The sequence below is a fragment of the Lates calcarifer genome, linkage group LG11 (assembly GCF_001640805.2).
Source record: "Lates calcarifer isolate ASB-BC8 linkage group LG11, TLL_Latcal_v3, whole genome shotgun sequence".
Taxonomy (NCBI): Eukaryota; Metazoa; Chordata; class Actinopteri; family Centropomidae; genus Lates; species Lates calcarifer.
The window spans coordinates 23,024,041-23,046,544 of record NC_066843.1 but is presented as its reverse complement, the minus strand read 5'-3'; the positions used below and the strand labels follow the sequence as shown (position 1 = coordinate 23,046,544).

Below are 22,504 nucleotides of genomic sequence, written 5' to 3'. Positions count from 1 at the left end.
GATCAAGCACTGTGATTTGTTTTTGGGCCAGAAACTCCTTTTCCTTTTGATCAGGAGTCAGAAGTTTTGGGACAACTTTGGCTCACACTTTTGTCATGTTCAAATTTTCATGCCAAATTTGCTGAACTGTCTCTTTATCATTATTATCATTTCTGCTATCGTTCTTATGCTGAATTGTCGATCATTTTGAACAACTTGTTCAATTTGTTGAATGTTTTCAAAAGTTTTTGATGTTTTGATGTGCATGGACCCCACATTCATCTTCTTGGACATTCTCTATCTCTCTCTCTCTATATATATATATACATATATATATAGTGTTTCTTAGTAAGGATCTACCCGAAGCGTCAATATGTGCAACATAGGACTTTTAATTTCACATTGTTTATATACATATTATAGAAAAGTGATTGCTATATTCACCCACCAAGTCAGAGTGCAGCAGGCAGTGGGCTGACAGCTGACTGTTCCCAGCTGAGGCGAAATTCTCAAACCAAAGAGGAGGAGGCAAAACACTTGTGAGGCAGCTGGATTTCTTTAAAACCCCTACCAGTTCATCAAAATTAAGTGTAGAACCTGTATTATTATTATTATTATTATTATTATTATTTTAGCTGTGTGTGTTAATTGCCTCCATTTTCAATTCAATTCAATTCAATTTTATTTATATAGCGCCATATCACAACAAAAGTCATCTCAAGGCACTTTTCATATAGAGCAGGTCTAGACCATACTCTTTAAAATAGATATTTACAGAGAGAGACTCAACAAATCCCACCATGAGCAGCACTAGGCGACAGTGGCAAGGAAAGACTTCCTTTTAAGCAGCAGAAACCTCGAGCAGAACTGGACTCAGGGTGGGCAGCCATCTGCCTCAACCAGTTGGGTTAAGAAGGAGAGAGAGGGGGAGAGGGGGGAGAGGGGGGGGGATAGCGAAAGAAGAACATAGCATAACACAGTTTCCATATCAGATGTAAGATGAGGCCAGTAATACAGCAGTAGTAGTGATAGTAATGATAATTAAAGTATTAACTGCTAACATAGCAATACAACTAATAGCAGTGTAAGTAATTTCTAATTCTAGCAGCAGGTGTTGAGTGGAGTTGTAGGAGCAGCAGGAGACTTGTCATCACAGATCAGACTCTACAGCTCCAGAGGCAGAAATACCTGCAGAAAGAGACAGAAGAGGAGAGAGAGACGGAAGAGCACAATACTACAGGAAAGAGGAGATACTGAGTTAGTAACATGTAACATGGGATATGAATCCATATTGAGTGGAAGGGGGGGGGGGGGGGGGGGGTAGAGATAGAGAGAGAGAGAGAGAGAGAAAGGAGCTCATTGCATCATGGGAGATCTCCCGGCAGTCTAGGCCTATAGCAGCATAACTAAGGGATGGTTCAAGCCTGAGCCAACCCTAACTATAAGCTTTATCAAAGAGGAAAGTTTTAAGCCTACTCTTAAAGGTACAGAGGGTGTCTGCCTCCCGGACTGAAACTGGGAGAAGGTTCCACAGTAGAGGAGCCTGATAACTGAAGGCTCTGCCTCCCATTCTACTCTTGGAAACTCTGGGAACCACCAGTAAACCAGCATTTTGGGAGCACAAAGTCCTGGTGGGATTGTAGGGGACTATGAGATCTTTAAGGTAAGATGGAGCCTGACCATTAAGGGCTTTGTATGTGAGGAGGAGGATTTTGAATTCTACTCTGGATTTGACTGGGAGCCAATGCAGAGAGGCTAACACAGGAGAAATATGGTCTCTTTTCCTAGTTCCTATCAGTAATCGTGCTGCAGCATTTTGGATCAGCTGCAGAGTCTTTAGAGACTTGTTGGGGCAGCCTGATAATAATGAATTACAGTAGTCCAGCCTAGAAGTAAGAAATGTATGGACTAGTTTTTTTGCATCTTTTTGAGACAGAAAATGTCTAATTTTGGAGATGTTACGCAGATGAAAAAAGGCAGTCCTAGAAGTTTGTTTTATGTGGGAATTAAAGGACATATCCTGATCAAAGATGACTCCCAGATTCTTTACAGTGGAGCTGGGAGCCAGGGCAATGCCGTCTAGTGGAGTTACATCATTAGAAAGTTTGTTTCTGATGTGTTCAGGACCAATTATAATGATTTCAGTTTTATCTGAGTTTAGTAGTAAGAAGTTGCTTGTCATCCAGATTTTAATGTCCCTAAGACAAGCTTGGAGTTTGGCTAGATGATTGGTTTCATCAGGTTCCATTAAAAAAAACCAGTCGAAATATTGAAAAAAACAAAGCTATTTCAGCCAATATTCATCAGTTTAAGATGTAATACACCATGTGTACACCCACACATTGGGATGGGTGCTTTTTCAATTTGTTGTTTATTTTCATTTATCAAAAGAAGTTGTAGAATGTCTGAGGGGTATGGTGGCCCTGAAGATCAAAACACGACAAGTCAGAAAATACAACAATTCAACAAACAAAACAACATTTCAACACTTCAGATTATTGAAAGAGCAGGACTACAATTCTTATTTGAAACTGGGCAGAACCCCTGTCAATTTAGACAGGGATGTGTTCTTGGTGGGTTAGTACTAGATTTGATCATTTGGATTCTGCTGTAATTGGTTGCTTTACTGTGAGGCAACCTGTGGGCATCAGACATGGGCGTCGCCTTTTACTGAGGCACGTGCCCCAATATACATGAGCATTGCCCCAGTATAAATGCCACTATTAACTCTCAACAACAATAAATATTTATCATTGCATTAATTCAGATACTGGCAGGAAAAGAATAGATGTATTTCTACCCAAACGTGTAGCAAGAGTGGGGTATGCTTTAGGGCGTGGCTACTGTTTGATTGACAGTTGTCAATCACGACAGAGGACAGAGCGACTCAGAGCGAAAATCTCAACTTTTTGGTTATCGGTCCAAGGTGAGATTAAGAAAATATTTGGGATAGATATACCTTTAAATCCACATTATTTTATACTGGGATTAGACTCCTAGTATGAAGGCAGACACAGAAACACTCTTCGAACCGCTTTGTATGCTGCTCGTCTCGTAATACTACAAAAATGGTCAGAGGAAGAGCCTCCTGATGTTTCAACATGATATAAAGAAGTCTATTTTGCCACTGGAGAGACTATCATGTATTAAGAGGCACTCTTGATGAGTTTGTAAGGGACTGGTCCGCACAACCGGACTCCCCGACCTCCAATGAAAAGCAAAGAAAAAAATGAAAAAATTATGGCATAATTCACGTTCGCGTTTCTCTCCGCACTTCCTTTTTCTCGCGCGTCTCCGCGTACGCGTCCGCACAACAACGGTGGCTTATAAGTATACAACTCTACTACCTCTTTACAAAAAAGAGTTATCGGGCTTTTAGTAGTCATATTAAGCATGCAGCGTTGAGTTGTGGTGTTATTTTCTATATATCTACAGTGTGACTGAAGTCATACATATAGGCTTGGCACAAATGTAGTCTAATTCAAGTAGTCTCTGGGTGACCCCTGGTTGTCTTACTCCTTGTGTAGATTAGATGAATGAATGAATGAACTGGGCTTCACTTCAGTTGACATGCGCGTCATTGGCGCCCCTGACGGTGGGAAGAGAATCTCATCGGAGCGCAACAGTTAGACACACGGTTAGTGTCGGTGTCGGTGCGGGTAACCTGTTCAGCATGAGTCACCGACACTACGTGTTCAGCTTCCTCCCCGTCGCGCTTGTCCAGCTGTGTCTGCTGCTGCTGCTGCCGCCGCATGGTCCGGGTTCCATCGCGGAGCGCGCGGTAGCGGCGGAATACTCCTCCAAAACCGACTTGGACTACGAATTCGGGGACTACCGGGGGAAGTGGTGCATTGACGACCACGGCTTTGTCTACGGCATAGGAGAAGTTTATTTCCCGAGCCCTACGGCATGTCCGTGCACGTGCACCGTAGACGGCCCCGTGTGCGTCCGACCAAAGTGTCCGCGTATCCACCCCAGGTGCACGCGGATCCGATATAAGGCATGCTGTCCGGTATGCGAGGCTATGGCCAGAGTCTGTGTCTACGGGGGCAAAACCTATCGGCTCTTAGAGGAATTCAGGGTGAGAAAGATCCAGCCACCCAGCACCATCCCACCCTGTCCCAATCACAAGTTCACAAAGCTTCTTATAGAGCTCAGAGCACCAGCTGCTCGGGGAGCGTGCGTCATTGGAGATTTAGCACATCACCCATCTATGATTTTCCTTGTATAGGCGATATTCATTTAACACCCTGTAGCTTAATGGTGTTTTCTTTCGTATTTCTTTTGGCTGCATGTCAAAGTATTTCAGGTGCCTTGATGACGATGCTGTACACCAAATGTGATTCTACTGTATTCATGTAAAATTATCATTATTGTTCATATAGACGATGGAACAGAAGATATTTGCATATTTGCTGGATTTTTTTTCCTTCTTCTCCAACTATGTGCATTGTGTATGAACCCCGCTGCCATCAAGTCCAGTGCGCACAGCAGACTGCACATGGCATTAAATTGGTGGGTGTCCACAAGTTTCTGGTATTTTGTTTCTTAGTTTATGAAGACATATGGATCATATATGCAAAATATCAAATAAAGACAGAGCTCCTAAAGCTATATTATAACAGGGGACTTTCACAAGACAGGGTACATGATTAGGCGTTTGGTTAAGAGCTCTGAGTATTCCCCTCTTTGAAAGTTTTCATTTGTTATTGTTTTGAGACAGATTCTAGTTTTAACATGACAACATTAAAATGTTATTGTCTTAACATTAAAACATACAAGGAGCAGATTTTATAGGCAGTGCTCTGTGTCTAGTCCTGCAAATAGTTAACATGTAGTTATTTCTCAATGTAAAACTTAAAGCTGCACTAATATTCTATATTAACAATGGAAAAAATGTCAATGTGAAAGTTGATTCTCTTAGTGACAAACCCACAATGCGTTATCACAAGACTGTAGATTGTCTTAGTTCTACTGTGCATTTTGGCATCTTTCAGCTCATTGCTTTGGTTTTACAACCTGTGTCTTTAATGTTGTGGTTCACTCTTAACAGCTATCATCAACTGCATCTCCAGCTGCAGTAGGCAGCAGGTTTAAATTAAAGTTAATTTAAAGTATAAGTTCAAATAGCCTTATGTAAAGCTTGATGTCGATTAATTTCGAATGGTTTGTGTTTTCTAGTTGTCAAGGTGTGAGCGATGTCGCTGTGAGGCCAACAGAGAGGTGTACTGCAGCATTTCAGACTGCCCTGCCCCTCACTGCGTAAACCCCACCTATGAACCCAACCATTGCTGTCCCATCTGTAACACTGGTAAGTCTCAGGCAGTGGTTTCTTTAAACACTTTGGTCTATGGCAGGGTATCTCTATAACTAATTTCTAATTATAGAGAAGTGAGTTTTTACACAGAAGATTTCTCATTTAGAGCTAATGGCTAGGGAACAATTAATAAGTCAATTTGGTTTCAGATTTACCTAAGGTTATTTCACCACCTCCTTTTCGCTTGATTAACATGCTTGCTTTAGCTGTTCGGTTTGTGCAGTAAATGCAACAGCTTCTGATAACATCTTTTCACATTGTAATTATGGGTTACTTTGTGTAGACAATTAAATCTACAACACAATAATGTGCAGTGAAGGGGCCTGAATACTTTCTGAAACCAATATGTGCTTGTACTATACATGATGTTATCAGTGAAGCAGTTAGATGCTGTTTGGACTGCACATACTGAATACCATGATGTAAACAGCCTGGGGGGGGGGTTCCTTTATTTGGCAGCTCCCCGTGAAACAATTACCAACGCCGCGGTGGGAGAACAGGAAGCACAGTTCATCCGATGCCAGACCCAACTGTGTTCAATAAAACACAGCTGACATGAGCGAATTTGGTGGGAAGGAAAAAAAACAAAAAAAACTAAGAAACCATCTGCCCCACTGTCTGTCTAGCAGAGGAGCAGTTAAAATAGAAGCTATGGCATAACTACAACTGCCAGATAGCAAATAGCATGTTAATACTGATTTCCTTTAGGCGTCATACAGAATCAATTAAATAATGTTTTTGATTGTTTAGCTGCCTTGGCTATCTATTTTGCTTTGTTTAAAATGCAACATATAATACAGGAGTTATTATTATCCCTGCTATTCCTGTCTTACTCATACACACAGATCCCACCAGAAAGATGTTAATGCCAGTGTTTATTGAAAGCATGTATGACATAACAGGCGTGGCTCTGTAAGCTGCCGGGTGTGTGAGGTGATGTAACCAGTGCTGCTTCTGAGAGCTGCAGGGTGAACACACACACTGTCACAAAGACAGCTTTCTAATGATGCATATAACATAAGCTGCCTGTGGCAGCACACAGAAAAATGATCGTTTGTACACATGTCTCAATCTGTTGCCAGATAAGAGATTCTGAGTGGGAAACTGTTGATGCAGAATATTAGAGGTCAACTTTGGAACTACAAGACTAATGTTTGTGTGCTTAAGAGTCATTGTTAACACACACAAAATGGAATCTATCTGATAAGTATGACTGAAACCAGTCTCATGCAGTTTTACTAATCCCAATGACATGTTCCAGTCTCTGTACTAAAATCGTGTGATTGATTGTGTCAAAGTCCATTGTTCAAGGCCATGAGAAGATTGTTGATGACTTTCAACAGTGCTGTGTCTGTGCTATGATGTACTCTAAATCATAGCAAATCAAATAATCACATGGATGTAGCTGCTTTTTTGAGGATTTCAGAAATGCGTTGGATCTGGGTCTGTAGTTGGCTAAAACATCTGGCTCGAGAGTAGGTTAATATAACCCAAGGGCATAGGTTTGGTTTAATCTGTGACAGGGTATTTTTTGTCAGATGGCCAAAATGATATGTACACTTAGAGGGTTCCTGTGGATCCTTAAAAAGTCTTTAAAGGCATAAAATTAATTAATCTGAAAATAAGGCCTTAAAAAGTCTTTTAAAAAATCAATCTTACAAAAGTTTTAAATATAATCCAACCTCCCATGAATTTTTATTTGTTTATTTTTGACACTGCAGCTTTTAAATCTCAAAATAAAATGTAACGTATTAAAAATAAAATAAACTAAAAACAGAATGCCTCATCTCACATTACATCACACAGATCAATATAGCAAATATAGGCCTGCCATGAGGGAAGTATCCTGAATGAGGGCAGCAGAAATACGCTGGAGCTGCGTCTAGTCTACCACAACAAAAGAAGAAGGAGGCCTACACTCACCTTTCTGGCAAAGCAAGTTCAACATACCCAGGGTATCTTATAGTTCTCTGGCTTCACTAAACCTAACAATTGCGGTGTTAATTCAAACCAAGATTTCCTGAGTGTGTTTTCTTTGCTGTTTTTGGGTGCTTTTGTGTCCTTTTTGTTTTTGTGCACTATGGGCCCCAGTGTTGCTGTTTTTGCTTTGGCCTTACTTGCTTTTTGTTCTGTTTACAACCGCGGGGATACCGCATGCAGCCATCGCCATATTGTTTTCTCTAGGGATCAGCTGTTGGCGCTCTGCAACTCAGAGCTACTACTGGCTCAGAGAAGATGTTACAAACCTGTCCTCTCGTCGGTCATCATGGGGAACGAAAGATGTCTCCCCAACAAGATGGACGAGAACACTGTACCCACCAGGACTGTACAGTGTTTCCCAAACAACAAACCCTGCATTAATCCTGACATAAAAGCTCTCCTCAAGGAGAAAAAGAGGCCTTTAGGTCAGGAAATGAGGAGCTGAAGGCTGTACAGAAGGAGCTGAGGAGGAAGATCAGGGAGGGGAAGAACAGCTACAGGAGGAAGATGGAGGAGCAGTTGCAGCAGAATGACGTCAGTGGAGTCTGGAGAGGCTTGAATACCATTTCTGGGCACAGGGAACCGGACCTCCAGTTTTGGGGGGACTCAGGAGTGGGTTAATGATCTGAATCTATTTTTCAATTTGATCAGTCACCTGCCCCTCCCCCTGCTCAGTCATCCCTGCCCACAGTGTTTAGCTCACAGCTACCCCCCACTGCTTCTCCTGCCAAACACCCATCCCCTACACACACACCTTCCAACACAGCCCCCCTGCTCCAATCTGTCCCTCACAACAACCCAGGTGAGTGATGAGCTCAGGAGGAACAAGGCAAGAAAGGCCACAGGTCCAGACAGTATCAGCTCCAGGCTGCTGAAGTCCTGCACAGCATGTAGCCGGTGGCACTGACATCCCACCTGATGAAGACCCTGGAGCAGCTGATTCTTGTCCATCTCTGGCCCCTGGTGAGACAGTCAATGGGCCCACTGCAATCTGCCTACCAGCCTGGCATCGGGGTGGATGATGTAGTCATCTACCTTCTTCACAGAGCTCTCTCTCATCTGGATTAACCTGGGAGCACTGTGAGAATCATGTTCTTTGATTTCTCCAGTGCTTTCAACACCATACAGCCCATGCTCAGGGACAAGCTAGAACACATGGGGGGGACCAGCATCTCACACTCTGGATACTGTTTTACTTCACCAACCGACCTCAGTACGTGAGGACATGGGACTGCGTGTCTGACATCCTGGCTCTGTTCCTTTTCACCCTCTACACTGCAGACTTCCAGTATAATTCACCTCACTGCCACCTGCAAAAGTTCTGTGATGACTCTGCAGTCGTTGGCCTCATCACAAATGAGGGTGACGGAATACAGAGAACTGATGGAGGACTTCATGGACTGGTGCCTGTGGAACTGCCTCCAGATCAATGCAGGGAAAACCAAAGAACTGGTGGTAAATTTCTGTAGGAGCAGACACTCCCCCCCAACACCAGTGAACATCCAGAGAAGAGACATTGAGATGGTGACATCTTATAAGTACCTGGGTGTTCAGCTGAACAATAGACAGACAACACCTCTGCACTTTACACAAAGGCTCAGAGCAGACTCATCCTGCTGAGGAGACTCAGGTCCTTTGGAGTGACACAGTTATGGCATCAGCCATCTTCTAGGAGTTGTCTGCTGAGGCAGCAGCATCACAACACCGGACAGGAAGAGACTGGACAAGCTGATCAAGAAGGCCAGTGCTGTCCTGGGGTGCCCCCTTGACCTGGTGGAAGTGGTGGGAGAGAGGAGGATGATAGCTTTGCCTGATGGATGAGTTCCACCCCATGCAGGACAGTCTGACAGCGCTAAGCAGCTCCTTCAATGATAGGCTACTTCACCTAAAGTGTGTGAAGGAGAGGTATCGCAGGTCCTTCCTTCCTGCTGCTGTCAGACAACCAGCACTGCTCCTACCACATAGTCACATGGAACATTTCACTAGGTTCTGCACTTTAGTCCATTCCAACAAAACAGCTGCTATCAGTCATTCATTATAGACTGATATCTAACTTACCTTTTTTTCTAAGATCCTGGAGAAAGCAGTTGCAAAACAGTTTCTTTCTACAGGATAATAGTTTATTTGAGGATTTTCAGTTGGGATTTAGAATACATCATAACATGGAGAAGGCACTACAAATGACCTCCTAATTGCATCAGACAACAGGCTTGTCTCTATACTTGTTAGATCTTAGTGCTGTTTTTGATACGATTGACTACCACATCCTCTTACAGAGACTGGAGCATTTTATTGGTGTCAAGGAACCGCACTAAACTAGTTTAAGTCCTATCTATCTGATAGGCTTCAGTTTGTACATGTTAACAACTACTCCTCCATGTACACAAAAGTTAGGCATGGAGTTCCACAAGGGTCAGTGCTTGGACCGATTCTATTCACCCTGTATATGCTTCCCTTGGGCAACATTGTCAGGAATCATTCCATAAACTTCCATTGTTATGCAGATGATACACAATTATATTTATCAATGAAACCCCATGAAACCAATCAGTTAGTTAAACTTCAGACATGCCTTAGGGACATTAATACTTGGATGACCAGCAACTTTCTACTATTGAACTCAGACAAAACTGAAGTTATCATACTTGGCTCCAAAGACCTCAGAAATACATTTTCTAATGATGTAGTTACATTAGATGGCATTGCCACTGTTAAGAACCTTGGAGTTATCTTTAACCAGGATATGTCCTTTAACTCCCACATAAAACAAACTTCTAGGACTGCCTTCTTTCACCTGCGTAATGTCACCAAAATTAGACATTTTCTGTCTCAAAAGGGCCAAAAAACTAGTCCATGCATTTGTTACTTCTAGGCTGGACTACTGTAATTCATTATTATGAGACTGCCCCAACAAGTCTCTAAAAACGCTGCAGGAACTAGAAACAGAGACCATATTTCTCCTGTGTTAGCTTCTCTACATTGGCTCCCAGTCAAATCCAGAATAAAATTTAAAATCCTCCTCCTCACTTACAAAGCTGTTAATGGTCAGGCACCATCATATGTTAAACATTGCATAGTTCCCTACAATCCCACCAGAACAGTGCGCTCCCAGAATGCCGGTTTACTGGTGGTTCCCAGAGTTTCCAGGAGTAGAATAGGAAACAGAGCCTTCAGTTATCAGGCTCCTCTACTGTGGAACCTTCTCTCAGTCTGGGTCTGAGAGGCAGACACCCTCTGTACCTTTAAGAGTCGGCTTAAAACTTTCCTTTTTGATAAAGGTTATAGTTAGGGTTGGCTCAGGCTTGAACCATCCCTTAGTTATGCTGCTATAAGCCTGCCGGGGGATTTCCCATGACGCAATGAATTTCTCTCTCTTCCTCTCTCTCTAACCCGATATTTTCCCTTTCTTGTAGTTTTGTGCTCTTTCACCTGTTATCTCTCTTTTGCTTGCACCATACAGCAGAGAAGAAGCACTCGGCAGAAACAGAACCACAACAATTAGCGCCATGTCTTTCCTCCTCCTCCACCCTATTAAAAATTAGTCAAATAAAACTTTGTCAATTCTTAAAAATAGATGTCTACTATGTTTATCATGTTGATTAATTGACTAATTATTCATGCACATCCCTAGTTTATACAGTCATATTACTGATGTTTATTAATTTAGGAAAACAAAGTATAATGATGTCACACTAATAATAAACTTTGTGTGTGTTATTATAGCAACAAGTGTGTTACTGCCTTACTGTAACCAGTTTAATCACTCATCTTTAAGATGATACACAGACACACATGCAGACAGACAGTGAGCAGTGTCTGCCTGACTACAGGGTGAAGGCCAGGAAGGTAGGCCTCATTCAAAAGTGACAGTGGATTATGGGTGTTGTTTTTGATGAAAGTCTGTAAAACTAACTGGAGTAAAACAGTCACTGCAGAGACAGATGTTGGTGTTGTGCCTCAGCTCTCCATCAGTGTGACTCTTCACTAAATTAATCCACCTCCTCATAATGCCTTTGAAAATTTAAATAAGGTAACAACCGAGCAGTTCTGCAAACTCTGGCATTCAGGGAAGATGTATTTGCAGGACGACGGTATAGCTAGCTAGCAAAACTTAGAACAACATGCAGTCGAGGAGATGCACTGATGCTAATCCAGCTCTGCTATTTATAATGGTTACAGTGTTAGGGGCGGGGTTATGCTGAGTGGTGTCTCCAGTGTGTTATCAAACTACCGTTTCAGACTCACCCATAAAATCCTGAACACAAAACTGATGGGAAACTGTGAAATGGTCTAACTCCACAATGCAGTAATACATTGTATACAGACTTTACATATGTTTTCAGGAACTCTGGAATAAATATTTCAGAAATAAAAAATGTGTTTAGAGACAAATCTCAGTGTCTTTGTTTTACATAGACATTTCAGGTCTTTGTAGGTGAGGTAGAGGATAATTAAATTCTATCCTGAATTTAGCAGGGAGCCAATGTAGAGAAGCTGACACAGGAGAAATATGATTTCTTTCAATAGTTCTTATCAGTAGTCATGCTGCAGCGTTTTGGATCAACTGGAGAGTCTTTAGTGACTTGTTGGCAGCCAAATAATAATGAATTGCAATAGTCCAGCATAGAAGTAAGAAATGCATGGACTAGTTTTTCAGTATCTTTTTGAAAGTGCCTGATTTTGGCAATATTACAGGCTTCCTCAGCTCAGGAAGCCTGAGCTATCTATTTACTGTATCGATCCTGTCAATCTTGTCATCACAGTAAGAACATTACACGCATTTCCAAAAATAATCAACTCTGTGTTTAATAAAAGGTTAGAAGGACATAGAAAGCACTTGAAAATAAACCAGGAAATGAGACTTTGAGTTTAAAAATGGCTACAGTATTATGTTTGCCTGGCAAGACTGAAAATACTTAACTAATTCACTACTCGGGTGTTGTGGTGAAGCCTGTTATCTCTTTGAATAGTTTCCCCTTTCGCTGACCAAACCTCAACCTCACTGTAACCTCAAACTGTTACCTCTGCTATGCCTAACCATAACCTAACCTACTGTAAGCTGTAACCCCAAGTGTGGAGGAGTATACTGAGAGAAGGAACACAACTAACAAGAGGGAAACATTATTCAAGGAGGGAACAGACTTTGACACAAGACAGACTCTACTGTCTTTCCTGAACCTCTAGGTCCCAACTGCTTTGCTGGGAGCCGGGTGATCCCAGCAGGTGAGCGTGTGAACATTGACGAGCAAACAGTTTGTTATTGCACCTACCAGGATGGGACGTGGCACACCCACCCCCATGCCACCTGTGAGCAGCACCCCCATCCCAGCCTGACACCTGATGTCCGCACTGAGCCCCCCAGGGATGAAGACACCAGAGGGAAAGGGGGGAGAACATTTATTCCCAGACTGGATGTGATACCATGAAGTGGAGTGTTAATAAAATGTGTCATATAGCTGCCCTACAGGTACAGATAAACCTGCACACAAAACCTCCACATTACATTATTTTAGAACAGTTCTGCCGCTAATGTCAAGAGTCCACCAGATACAGCTGCATTGCTTTCTGGTTGTACCTCGCCTCAGTCATGGCTCTGTTGTGGTTGTGGCCAAAATGTCCCATGTGTGTAAGGGTGTACTGTGTAAAGTCAAAGGGTGACATTCAGCAGACTAAGTGGGCTGTGTGTCCCACTCCTTGCCAGATATTGGCTGTGCTATTTTGTTGTTTGCAAAGTCAAAAGAAGACAAAAGGTTTTTTAGGTAAGGAGAACCAAAGTGAAACCAGAACGTCTGGGTTCTGTTCCAGGAATAAAAAACTTAATTCAAAATCCCACTGACATTTGTAACTATGCTAATAACTAAATATATGCTTAGATAAGTACAGAGTTTTTAAAAATATTGTTGCTAATTTATAGTTTATGTTTTCAACAACCTTTAACAAAACACAATTTTCAATAAGCCCTAGACCTTTGCAGGATAAATGTTACAGCTCAACAGAAGAGCGTTCATTAGTGAACTGGGTGGTCAGAGTTAGCTCCGAGTTAGCTCAGACATGTCTGAGTTACAGTACTTGCCCAACTGCACTTGTAGTTTTTTCTGTGCAATTACTGACTTTGTTAAAAATCATAGGGGTTTCATTTTCTTATAGCAACTACTGTAGTTGATGTTGTTTACAGAAGTAAGTAGAACGAGGGCTAGCCTTGATGCGACTTTTAGGCATCAGCAGTGTGTTGAGACCAAGTCAATTACAACTGAAATACATAATCAAATATTAATTCTAAGTCAACGGCCAGCAATTACAGGCATTTACATACATTCACAAGTGAGTTTCATGCTCCAGATGTGAGCTGCTCCAGCAAATACAAAGCAGGTACTTAAAGATAGTGAAGCGGGTATGTAATAAGTACATCTGGTCGACATTGTTACATCAGCTAATGGCTGGTCTCCAGAAATGCAGGAGGCAGAATGCACTGCAGTGGGATCTGGTGGACAGAGGCCTTCAGAAATGCTTTAGAAGAACTGTTTTCAAGGCCTAAAGTACATTTTTCTGCAAGGATATTTATGTCATATATTTATAACTTTCTTTTTTTCATGTCTACACACACTATAAGACATGATAACTCATGGAAAATTTGAAAATTGATGTGGTACAAGATGGACTGTTGCTGACAGCAGTCACTGTAAACAATCAGTATCAGAAAACAAATTTTGATTACTAAATGTTTATGTCTATTAAGTAAAAATGCCAAAATCTCCTTCTTTGTCCTGATTTATATTGTGCAGTGTTTGGGTAGACAAAACAAGATGTCACTTTGGGCTCTAGAGGCTTGTGATGGACATTTTTCATTTTTTTTCTGACATCTTATACTTGTTAATCAATTTAAAAAATAAGCATTAATTACAGCTATAAGTTGCATGAAAAAGAATAAACTGAAAACAAATGAGTATAAAAGACGGTAAAAAGCCACCAGCTGATGCTGATGTACTGCTGTTAAGGGAACTGTCATTTGGGAAGGTATGAGAGATGAATGTATGGTGGTGGCCTGGTGTCTCTCCATGGCCCTGCTGCCTTCCATCTGTAGGCAATGAGGCCAGAGATGTCCAAGTAGACAAGACACACACAGTGCTGAGAATTAGAGAGAGAATGAGTATAAAAACAGATGATTTACACTTTACCTGGAGTAGCAGATGTTCTTTACTATATGTATGTAATCTGAGAGTGCATGCCAGTTAAGTGTTCCATAATGCTCACTGCTGTTGTAGATGTCAGTCATATTCTTGTTATGACTTGGGCAAAATTAATAACATGGTGTTTTTTCTTGACCCATACTCCTGTGTTCACAGATGATTTGGCATCTTTTGAACTACTCATTATTCTTCTGAAACCTCATATCAAAGTGCTAACTGCCAGAGCTTGTGTCGCTGATCAATGATTTAAACTGTTCAAACGTCATCTCCCTGCATTTTTGGTCATATCTTTGTGTTCAGTATTCAAATGCTCTACAGGTCAGTATTAAATGGTACTCAGGTTTAAAGGTCTGAATGGTCTCACAGTCATCCCCCCTCTACAAGTCTATTCAGACCTGTACAGAAACTGGTGAAGGTACCTGTTCAGTACACCCTCTACTGGTAGGTCTAAAAAAGTTTATCAAATTGAACTAATTCAAAACCCAACAAGTTATGTGCAAAAGTAATTTGTTCAAATTGCCATTAATTATTGGAGCCTCAAATTCTCCCCAAAACAGTATCACATCCATCTACAACAGAAGCTTGTTTCGACTACATTCTCTTAAAAATACTTTTGTGTACATAAATGAAAGCACTAAGATATGGGGCTTGATTAACAACAGTTTTTATTGAAAATTGTCAGAGGTGCAGGGTCCAGCTCAGGCAATGCTGCCAGCGTTTGAGGCAATCCTGGGCCACAGATCAGCACACTCTTTGGCCACTGGGCCTGTGATGGCTGAACCTGCAGATACAGAGAAGGAAGGAAAGGTTATTTCAGTCGTAACACTATAAACCATAAATCAAAGCACTAACTAACCAATAAAATCAATACATTCCAAAAAAAAAATAATAATAATTTTCAAGTCAGTGCATTAACACACTTCCCAGACTTTGGTCGCAGTGGAAGGTCACAGTTGTATCATCGCTGATTGAGATCAGACAGCCACAGCATCACTGCCATCTCACCCACAGTGATGTGTCTAATATTCCCTTCTACGACAACTCACCCAGCCACTGAGCAGACAAAGCAAGTGCTTTTGGAAGGGAAAATATGTTCCTACAAACATACCGCCTCTATTGACAATATAAGAACACAGTGAAAAAAAGTTTGTGACCACAAAGATGCAAATGCTCTGTAGGTGAAATGAACACTGTTGAAGAAAGAACAAACTGTTGAAGAAAGAAAAATTGTGGGATAAATCCAGTCGAGACTCTTAACACTGCTGCTCCCTAATGAAAATCCTAGGAGCACCAGCACAAAACCTCTTACAACGCCACTTACAACATGCAATGCAGAACACTCATATTTTTTGTCTTAACTGTGGACATGCTTTGGCAATAAATAGACAATATATAGAAATAACAATGTGCTGTTTCATTTTAAAACAAAAGTATTACTATCATTTAACTCTCACTTGAATACAGGGGAACAACACATTAGGTCCTACACATTTCTGTGAGTCCCAGTGTGCCTCCTCCCACTTATACTTTAAATTAGGGATGGGCATTTCAATTACTTTTTTAAGTCGAGTAATCAAGCCAATCAAGTTGTGACAGCATTGTTAACACCTGCCCTCCACCCAAACTAAAATATGTTGTCATGTCATGTTTTTTACATTGATATGGACGCACTAACTTTACCTCCCAAGCCCCACTTATTAAGGACCTCAGACAAACAGCAGTGCGTCTCATCTGGATGGCCAGAAATTAAAACATTTTCATCTGACTACTTTCTTTTAGATCACATCATCGTCACTTTATTATAGTCCTAACTATAATCTTAAACCAGATGAGGATTTTCATGTCTTCAGACATCTGGATCTTAAGCAATCCGAGAAACGACCTGAGCAAACACCACTCTCCAAGTTCTAAGTCTGCTTGGCGTAAATGAGACCTCTGACGATAATTCAGCTCCCAGTAAAAACCTCCTTAACAATGAACACTAAAGGAATCCTAACCTAAAAACAAGCTGAGGCAACATTAGCAGCACCTCTGTTAATAGCCCACATAATGCCATACCTAGCTTCTTATTGCCGATCCCAATAAATTCAATCCAAACAAAAATGTGGTGATTCTTAAAAAATAAATAAATAAATAAAAAATAAAATAAATAGATGTCAACTATGCTTACCATTTTGACTCATCAACAGATTATTTGTGCACATCCCTACTTTAAACACTGGAAAGATATCTGTCAGTAAAGTAAATAACATTCATATGTTATTTATTCATATGTAGCATCCCAACAAACCCACCTTTCATTTCTCCTTTGTTGTTTACTATGACACCCGCATTGTCTTCAAAGTAGAGAAACACACCATCTTTTCGCCGATACGATTTCCGCTGCCGTATCACTACTGCAGGATGCACTGTGGAAACGGGGTACGGGGTTATTCAAGTTCATTCAAAGCCACAGAACATACACCCTTACTTGTTGAGCATTTTGACTTGGGTGGATAACAATAAACATGGTCACTGCAACAGAGACTGGCAGTAGAAATCTATTAGTTTCATTCAACTAAACATTCTCCTTCCAACACTATTTAAGGTATAAAACACAGGATTTGTCAGATTGTTAACATTCCAAAGTACACCCCTCCTTCCCTGCTCAACGAGTGAGAGTACTAGCAGCAATGGCACAACAAGCTAGAGTGAATGAATAGAGGAAGCCCACAAACATCCTGATCACAGCAAAATACACAAGAAAATACAAACAGGACAGGGTCCTGCAGATAAATACACAGCCCCTAACTTCTAATGGGTCATAAATAATGACAGAGAGCTAATTTTTGTATGAATCTATACACAGTTTTTGGGGAAATCCTGCATATTATACTTTTAACTGTAGCTGTAACTATTGTTATTAATTTTAATTAATTTTGTGCAAGTATGAGTTATTCAGTTTTCTACCAATAATGCTGTAAAAATGAGTCATTCTTTTTCAGTCAGCCTATATGATTAAAACACCCTCAAAACAGTTTTGCATGGTGAGCAGCTCATTTCGCCTGCTATACACTTAGAGGTGTATACTTTATATTGCATATGCACCCACTACAACTGTCCTCTGCAAGCACCTAAGCACAAAGGAACACTTCTGTGGTTAATTTGGCCACAACCTCTTAACCCTCTCACTACATTAATTTTCACTCACCCTTCTTTCTGAGCTCTGGCTTGCCTTTCTTGACTGTGGCCATGACCATGTCACCCACTCCTGCTGCAGGCAGACGGTTCAGGCGTCCCTTGATGCCCTTTACGGAGATGATGTACAGGTTCTTAGCACCTGCGGGGGATGCCATGGGGGTAAAAAGGACAGAATGTGAGAAGGGCAGAAAAACAGGTAACTGGGCCAAGAGTATCTTGACCAACAGTGTTCTTGTGCTTATATTACATATGACAGCCTACAGCACTTTTACAGCTTGTCTCATCACCGATAGAGACCAGTCAGCCACAGTTTGTCGCCGCAATCTCACCCACAGTGATGAGCTTAATATTCCCTTCTACGACAACTCACCCAGCCACTGAGCAGACAAAGTAAGTGCTTTTAGAAAGGGGAGAGAACTGAGAAAAGACTTAACATACAAACCATGCAGTGTGGTAGCAATCAAAACTATCAATATAAAGTTATGCGTATAATAAAAATGTAGCTGCCGGCTAATTTACCAGCACACCAGTCTAACCATCACAATATGATGTAATCAAGATGATCTACAGCTGTATCTGTAATGATTACAGGGATCAAAAAACATTTTTATTGTTCAGGTTTATGCTCACAAACATCCATTTAAGTTTTTATCTCAGGACTATCACCACACGTGAAATGGAAACATACCTCTATGTTGTGAACAGCACAGTCAGAATTTTTACGTTATGTACAGTTTTAAAACTGGATACTAAAATGTTTATTCAACACTTCCAAACAGCCAAGGAACCTTACTCTCAGAGAGAAAGACATCAACACTAATATTATGTGCAGTAAAATGTGTAATGTGACAAACTCACTGCTGTAGGCTACAATTCAGTAAGGTTTCCTGTCCAACATTAATAAGACCATTACAGGAATATACAAGTTGAGAAAGTTGAGCCATTAAAATAACGATGAAAAAAGGAATTGGGCAGAGGTCTAGAGTAAATCATATTCAGATAAATATATAGTTTCCTGTTATTTGCACTTCAACCATTTTTGCTACATTTGTTTAATACAGAAAATTTAATTTAGAGAGAAGGAAGAATTTTAAGATGTTTTTGATCATGTCAAACCTAAAACAGGAGCTCTCTTGCGTATACATGTATGTGGATCTGCCGCAAAGAAACTACAATGGTGCGTTGCTTTAAATGCTGCTAAGTAAAGCAATTGTGGGATGGCATGCAGTACAATGCATGCCTATGCTAAAGGAGATAAAATAGGAAGCACTGAAGCTCCTTTCCTTAACACTACCAACTCTTATCGTGGCTGCAACTGAAATACGTTGGGTCATTTCAATCATTCAGGAACTTTCCTAAGCAAAAAGCTGCTGTCTTGAAGTACTTATCAGGAAATCTAAAGCTCATTACAAGCTACAAAGTTCCATCTAGTTTGTTTAATTCATCCAAAAAACAACAGGGCTTATGTGGTGGATTATTTCTTGGTCAGGAGCAGAGCCTTCCTCTCACTGCTGTTGGTTGACAGTTCAGGCTCTAACAACATACTTCGTGTACAGACAAAAAGGTATTGATCTTTTCATCAAAGTCACAGCAAGAAAGCAAATTAAAACATTTAACAAACTGTCAAAATATTTCAATAACTAGGTCAGTCAGGAAACAAATAGCCTGTTTCAGTGTTAATGCAGTGTTAATGCATTTAAATGAGTGTGTGTGTGTGTATAATAATAAAAAAAATCTAGTACACAATGACCTCAGCAATCTGTGCATGCAAGTTAACATCACTATGGGCATTATCCTTGTTTCCTTTTAACTTGAAATAAATATCACCTTCACAAAACAGAATTTGCATACTTAAGCAATGACATTACAATAGATTAGCTAAAGCATACCTGTGTTGTCAGCACAGTTGATGACCGCTCCCACTGGGAGACCCAGTGAGATGCGGAACTTGGCTCCAGACGAACCACCACGTCCTGCAGGAAGAGGGGAACACACAAAAATCAATTTTCTTGATACTACTTCCAGGAAAAAGAAAAATCAGGCCACGGATCTGTGATTTGCCTAAGAAAGAAATTAAGATAATCATGCTACACAAATAATACAAAAAACTCTGTATTAGACATTCCTGCTCGCACTACATCAGAAATATTCAATAAATTTTCACGAGATAAGAAAATCTGACTTTTCCTCCACAAATGGAAAAAAAAAACAAAAATTAAAAGCATATGTACACTTGGTTTATACCTGTCCTGTTACTATACGGGCAGCTGAGTCCAGTGCAACTCTCACCTGGAGACTTCAAAGTAGTTGACACCGTTAGCACTACATAAGGGCTACATCTAGCTTTTCCAGTTAGCCAGCTTCACTCGAGTCAATTTCACCTAAACGAGACAAATCTTTGTACAGGACTGATGGTTTGATTTTACTGTAAAAACGCGCCATTAAGTCAATCACAATTAAGAGCCCAACCAGGACCGGAGCTACAAAACTGCTTCAGCTAGAAATCCGGTAGTCATTACGGCTGTTACACTATTTATCATTATATAACAACGTGTATCTGTGTGATGCCCGTTAAATAAATAAATCATTGTCTGAACCTGCCTGAAGTTAGAACTAAGCAGCATATTTAAATTTCGGCCTCTAGCTTTACGTTCGTGTCGACATGGCGCTAGTAGCAAAACATGGCTTCCGCCATCAAGCCAGTGAAAAATACCATCGAGAAGACTTTAAAAAATAAAAATTTGAAAAATAAAAACAAAAATATAATGCCTACCCCGCTATCTCACACACAAACAATATTAGAAGATTTAGTGTGGCGTAAAACAGCAGATGAATGTGGATTTTACCAGACGGGTATCATACCTCTCTTGGACATCGCTGCAGCAGAGAAAGAGGAAGACCGAGAAAGGAATTGTGGGATATAAAGTTGAATGCAACTTCATCCGGGTCATAACACAATGACGCACAGCGTCTAGCGACTGTTGGAAACACCATAACACGGAGCTGAATTTACCTTATTTTACATTGCCCTTATTTAAGTTACTCATTAACGAATCTAAATAATGCACTGATACGTCGTATTAAAACAATGTGCCATTTTAATGTTTTCATGTAAACATTCCATGTTGCATTAAGGGCAAGCTTGGACCTTGGGGAAGATAATTTTTCAGAATCTTGTAGGGTGAGTTTACCAGCTGTGTTTTTCTGAAATGATACAACTGTCTTAACATGCTTATGTAAAGCTTTAAATTGTTGTTTTTCGCTGCTTTTATCTTCTCACTTCTGGTGATAGAATTCAAGGACAGTTTTTAAAAAAGGCTATATTCTCACATCACATAATTTACCTTTTGTCCTTTCATAACATTGTCAAAACATGACAACCTTATAGGCAGCTCTATAAAATGTCTTGTAGTGGAACCAAAATAGAGAAAGAGCTGTCTTTATCTACACTAGGCTGAGCACCAAACCCCATGGTAGGAGACAGATCCGCCACACACCCGCCATTCACTATCTGCTGGCTAGCTACCTTCTCCCTGTCTGCCTACTAACATCAGGAGAGAAGGACTAATGTTTTAGTGCCTAATGTGTCCTCAGGGACTCTCTGCTTACAGCCCACATTTCCTCTGCTCTGTGAATAGAGAAGCATCACAGAAAACTGTTTTAGTAATAAGATAAAAGAGAGCAGCATAGTTTTAGCTAAACATGCCATGGAGGCTGATCCCCTCCCAGGGAGACAGAAAAGGGGTTGTGCTTGTTTTATATGTTACAGCTGATGTCTTACATGCTCTGATGCTCAGCTATAACATAAACAGATCAAACATAAACAGATCAGCCACAATATTAAAACCAGTTACCAGTGGCTAATTGGGGTATAATATACAGTATGTTTACCACACGTGTGAAGCACATGTGAAATGGGACAATCAAGTCTTAAATTAAAAAAAAAAAAAATAAATAAAAAAAATCAAATACAATCTCCTAGTTTCAAGTTTTTTTTGTAAATTACATGGCAATTCAGAGCATTATTGGGTTTCTGAAGAATTTTATTTTGCTAGCCACCCACTGCCTGGGCATTGCCAATACTTTTTGCTGATGTCATAGCTTAATCATTTGCACAGCTACTGTAAATTTAACACATCCGTGATCAATTTCTATAACTATTAGGTGTAGCTGTGTTGCTTTTATCATACCAGTGTCAGCCTTTTATCCCTTTTTCTACTATTATTATCATTCTTATTTCATTCAAATGAATCACATTTTAGAGGGGTTAAAGATGCATAAGACATGGTGAAAAAGTACATGTTTTATGATTCTAGTTTTTGGGTCAGGTAAAATGGCTCAATAGAGCCCCCTATAACAACAATTCAACATTCAACAGAGGAAAACATTTCAGACTGTCATGTGGGGCCCTCTGGTGGTCATAGTGGCCCTAAAGCAGGTGCTTAGTTCAGTTACATGTTGGGCCAGCTCTGATTGGCCACCAGTTGCTTAACTGACTGATGACATTTCTGCCAGAGTCTCAGTCTATCCAAGGTTCCCACTATCTTTCAAACTTGCCTTGTTCAAATCTACCATATTGCACTACTACATCTCAATAAGCTGCCACTATATTGCACTACTGCCACTATACATATATATATATATATATATATATATATATATATATATATATATCGTTGTTGAGTTATATATTTTGTATATTTTATTTTACATATTTTATTCAATTTTATATATGTTATATATTTTCTATTTTTACTAAGGAGAAAGAGAAATGTTTTTTCAATTCTTCTGTATGTCCTGAACATAGAGAAAATTGACAATAAAAATATCTTGAATCTTAAATGAATGCCTCTCTATTATA

At 40.3% G+C, this 22,504-nt stretch overlaps 2 protein-coding genes across 2 annotated transcripts; one reads left to right on the top strand and one right to left on the bottom strand.

Annotated features, from left to right (window-relative positions):
* The first annotated feature begins 3,031 nt into the window (after window positions 1-3,031).
* si:dkey-283b1.7 (von Willebrand factor C domain-containing protein 2-like) lies at window positions 3,032-15,246 on the top strand. The gene is made up of 3 exons (XM_018698375.2): window positions 3,032-4,060; window positions 5,161-5,290; window positions 12,461-15,246. The coding sequence occupies exons 1-3, from the start codon at window positions 3,524-3,526 to the stop codon at window positions 12,700-12,702; spliced, it is 909 nt and encodes a 302-aa protein (XP_018553891.1). The 5' UTR covers window positions 3,032-3,523; the 3' UTR covers window positions 12,703-15,246.
* On the bottom strand, window positions 15,112-20,643 carry rpl23 (ribosomal protein L23). The gene is made up of 5 exons (XM_018698377.2): window positions 20,506-20,643; window positions 19,533-19,616; window positions 17,654-17,782; window positions 16,758-16,871; window positions 15,112-15,244 (listed from the first exon to the last, which is right to left on the bottom strand). Exons 1-5 carry the CDS (start codon window positions 20,516-20,518, stop codon window positions 15,162-15,164), a joined length of 423 nt encoding a protein of 140 aa, XP_018553893.1. The 5' UTR covers window positions 20,519-20,643; the 3' UTR covers window positions 15,112-15,161.
* Window positions 20,644-22,504: the final 1,861 nt, after the last annotated feature.

What these genes read in the sequence shown, in the direction of transcription:
- rpl23 (XM_018698377.2), bottom strand. An exon ending in GCCAGAGCTCAGAAAGAAGG is followed by an intron (nt 16,872 to 17,653) that starts GTGAGTGAAAAT and finishes CCGTTTCCACAG; the next exon opens with TGCATCCTGCAGTAGTGATA. An exon ending in CAACAAAGGAGAAATGAAAG is followed by an intron (nt 15,245 to 16,757) that starts GTGGGTTTGTTG and finishes CTGTATCTGCAG; the next exon opens with GTTCAGCCATCACAGGCCCA.
- si:dkey-283b1.7 (XM_018698375.2), top strand. Translation starts at nt 3,524, where the DNA reads ATGAACTGGGCTTCACTTCAGTTGACATGCGCGTCATTGGCGCCCCTG. An exon ending in GGCTCTTAGAGGAATTCAGG is followed by an intron (nt 4,061 to 5,160) that starts GTGAGAAAGATC and finishes TGTGTTTTCTAG; the next exon opens with TTGTCAAGGTGTGAGCGATG. An exon ending in CTGTCCCATCTGTAACACTG is followed by an intron (nt 5,291 to 12,460) that starts GTAAGTCTCAGG and finishes CTGAACCTCTAG; the next exon opens with GTCCCAACTGCTTTGCTGGG.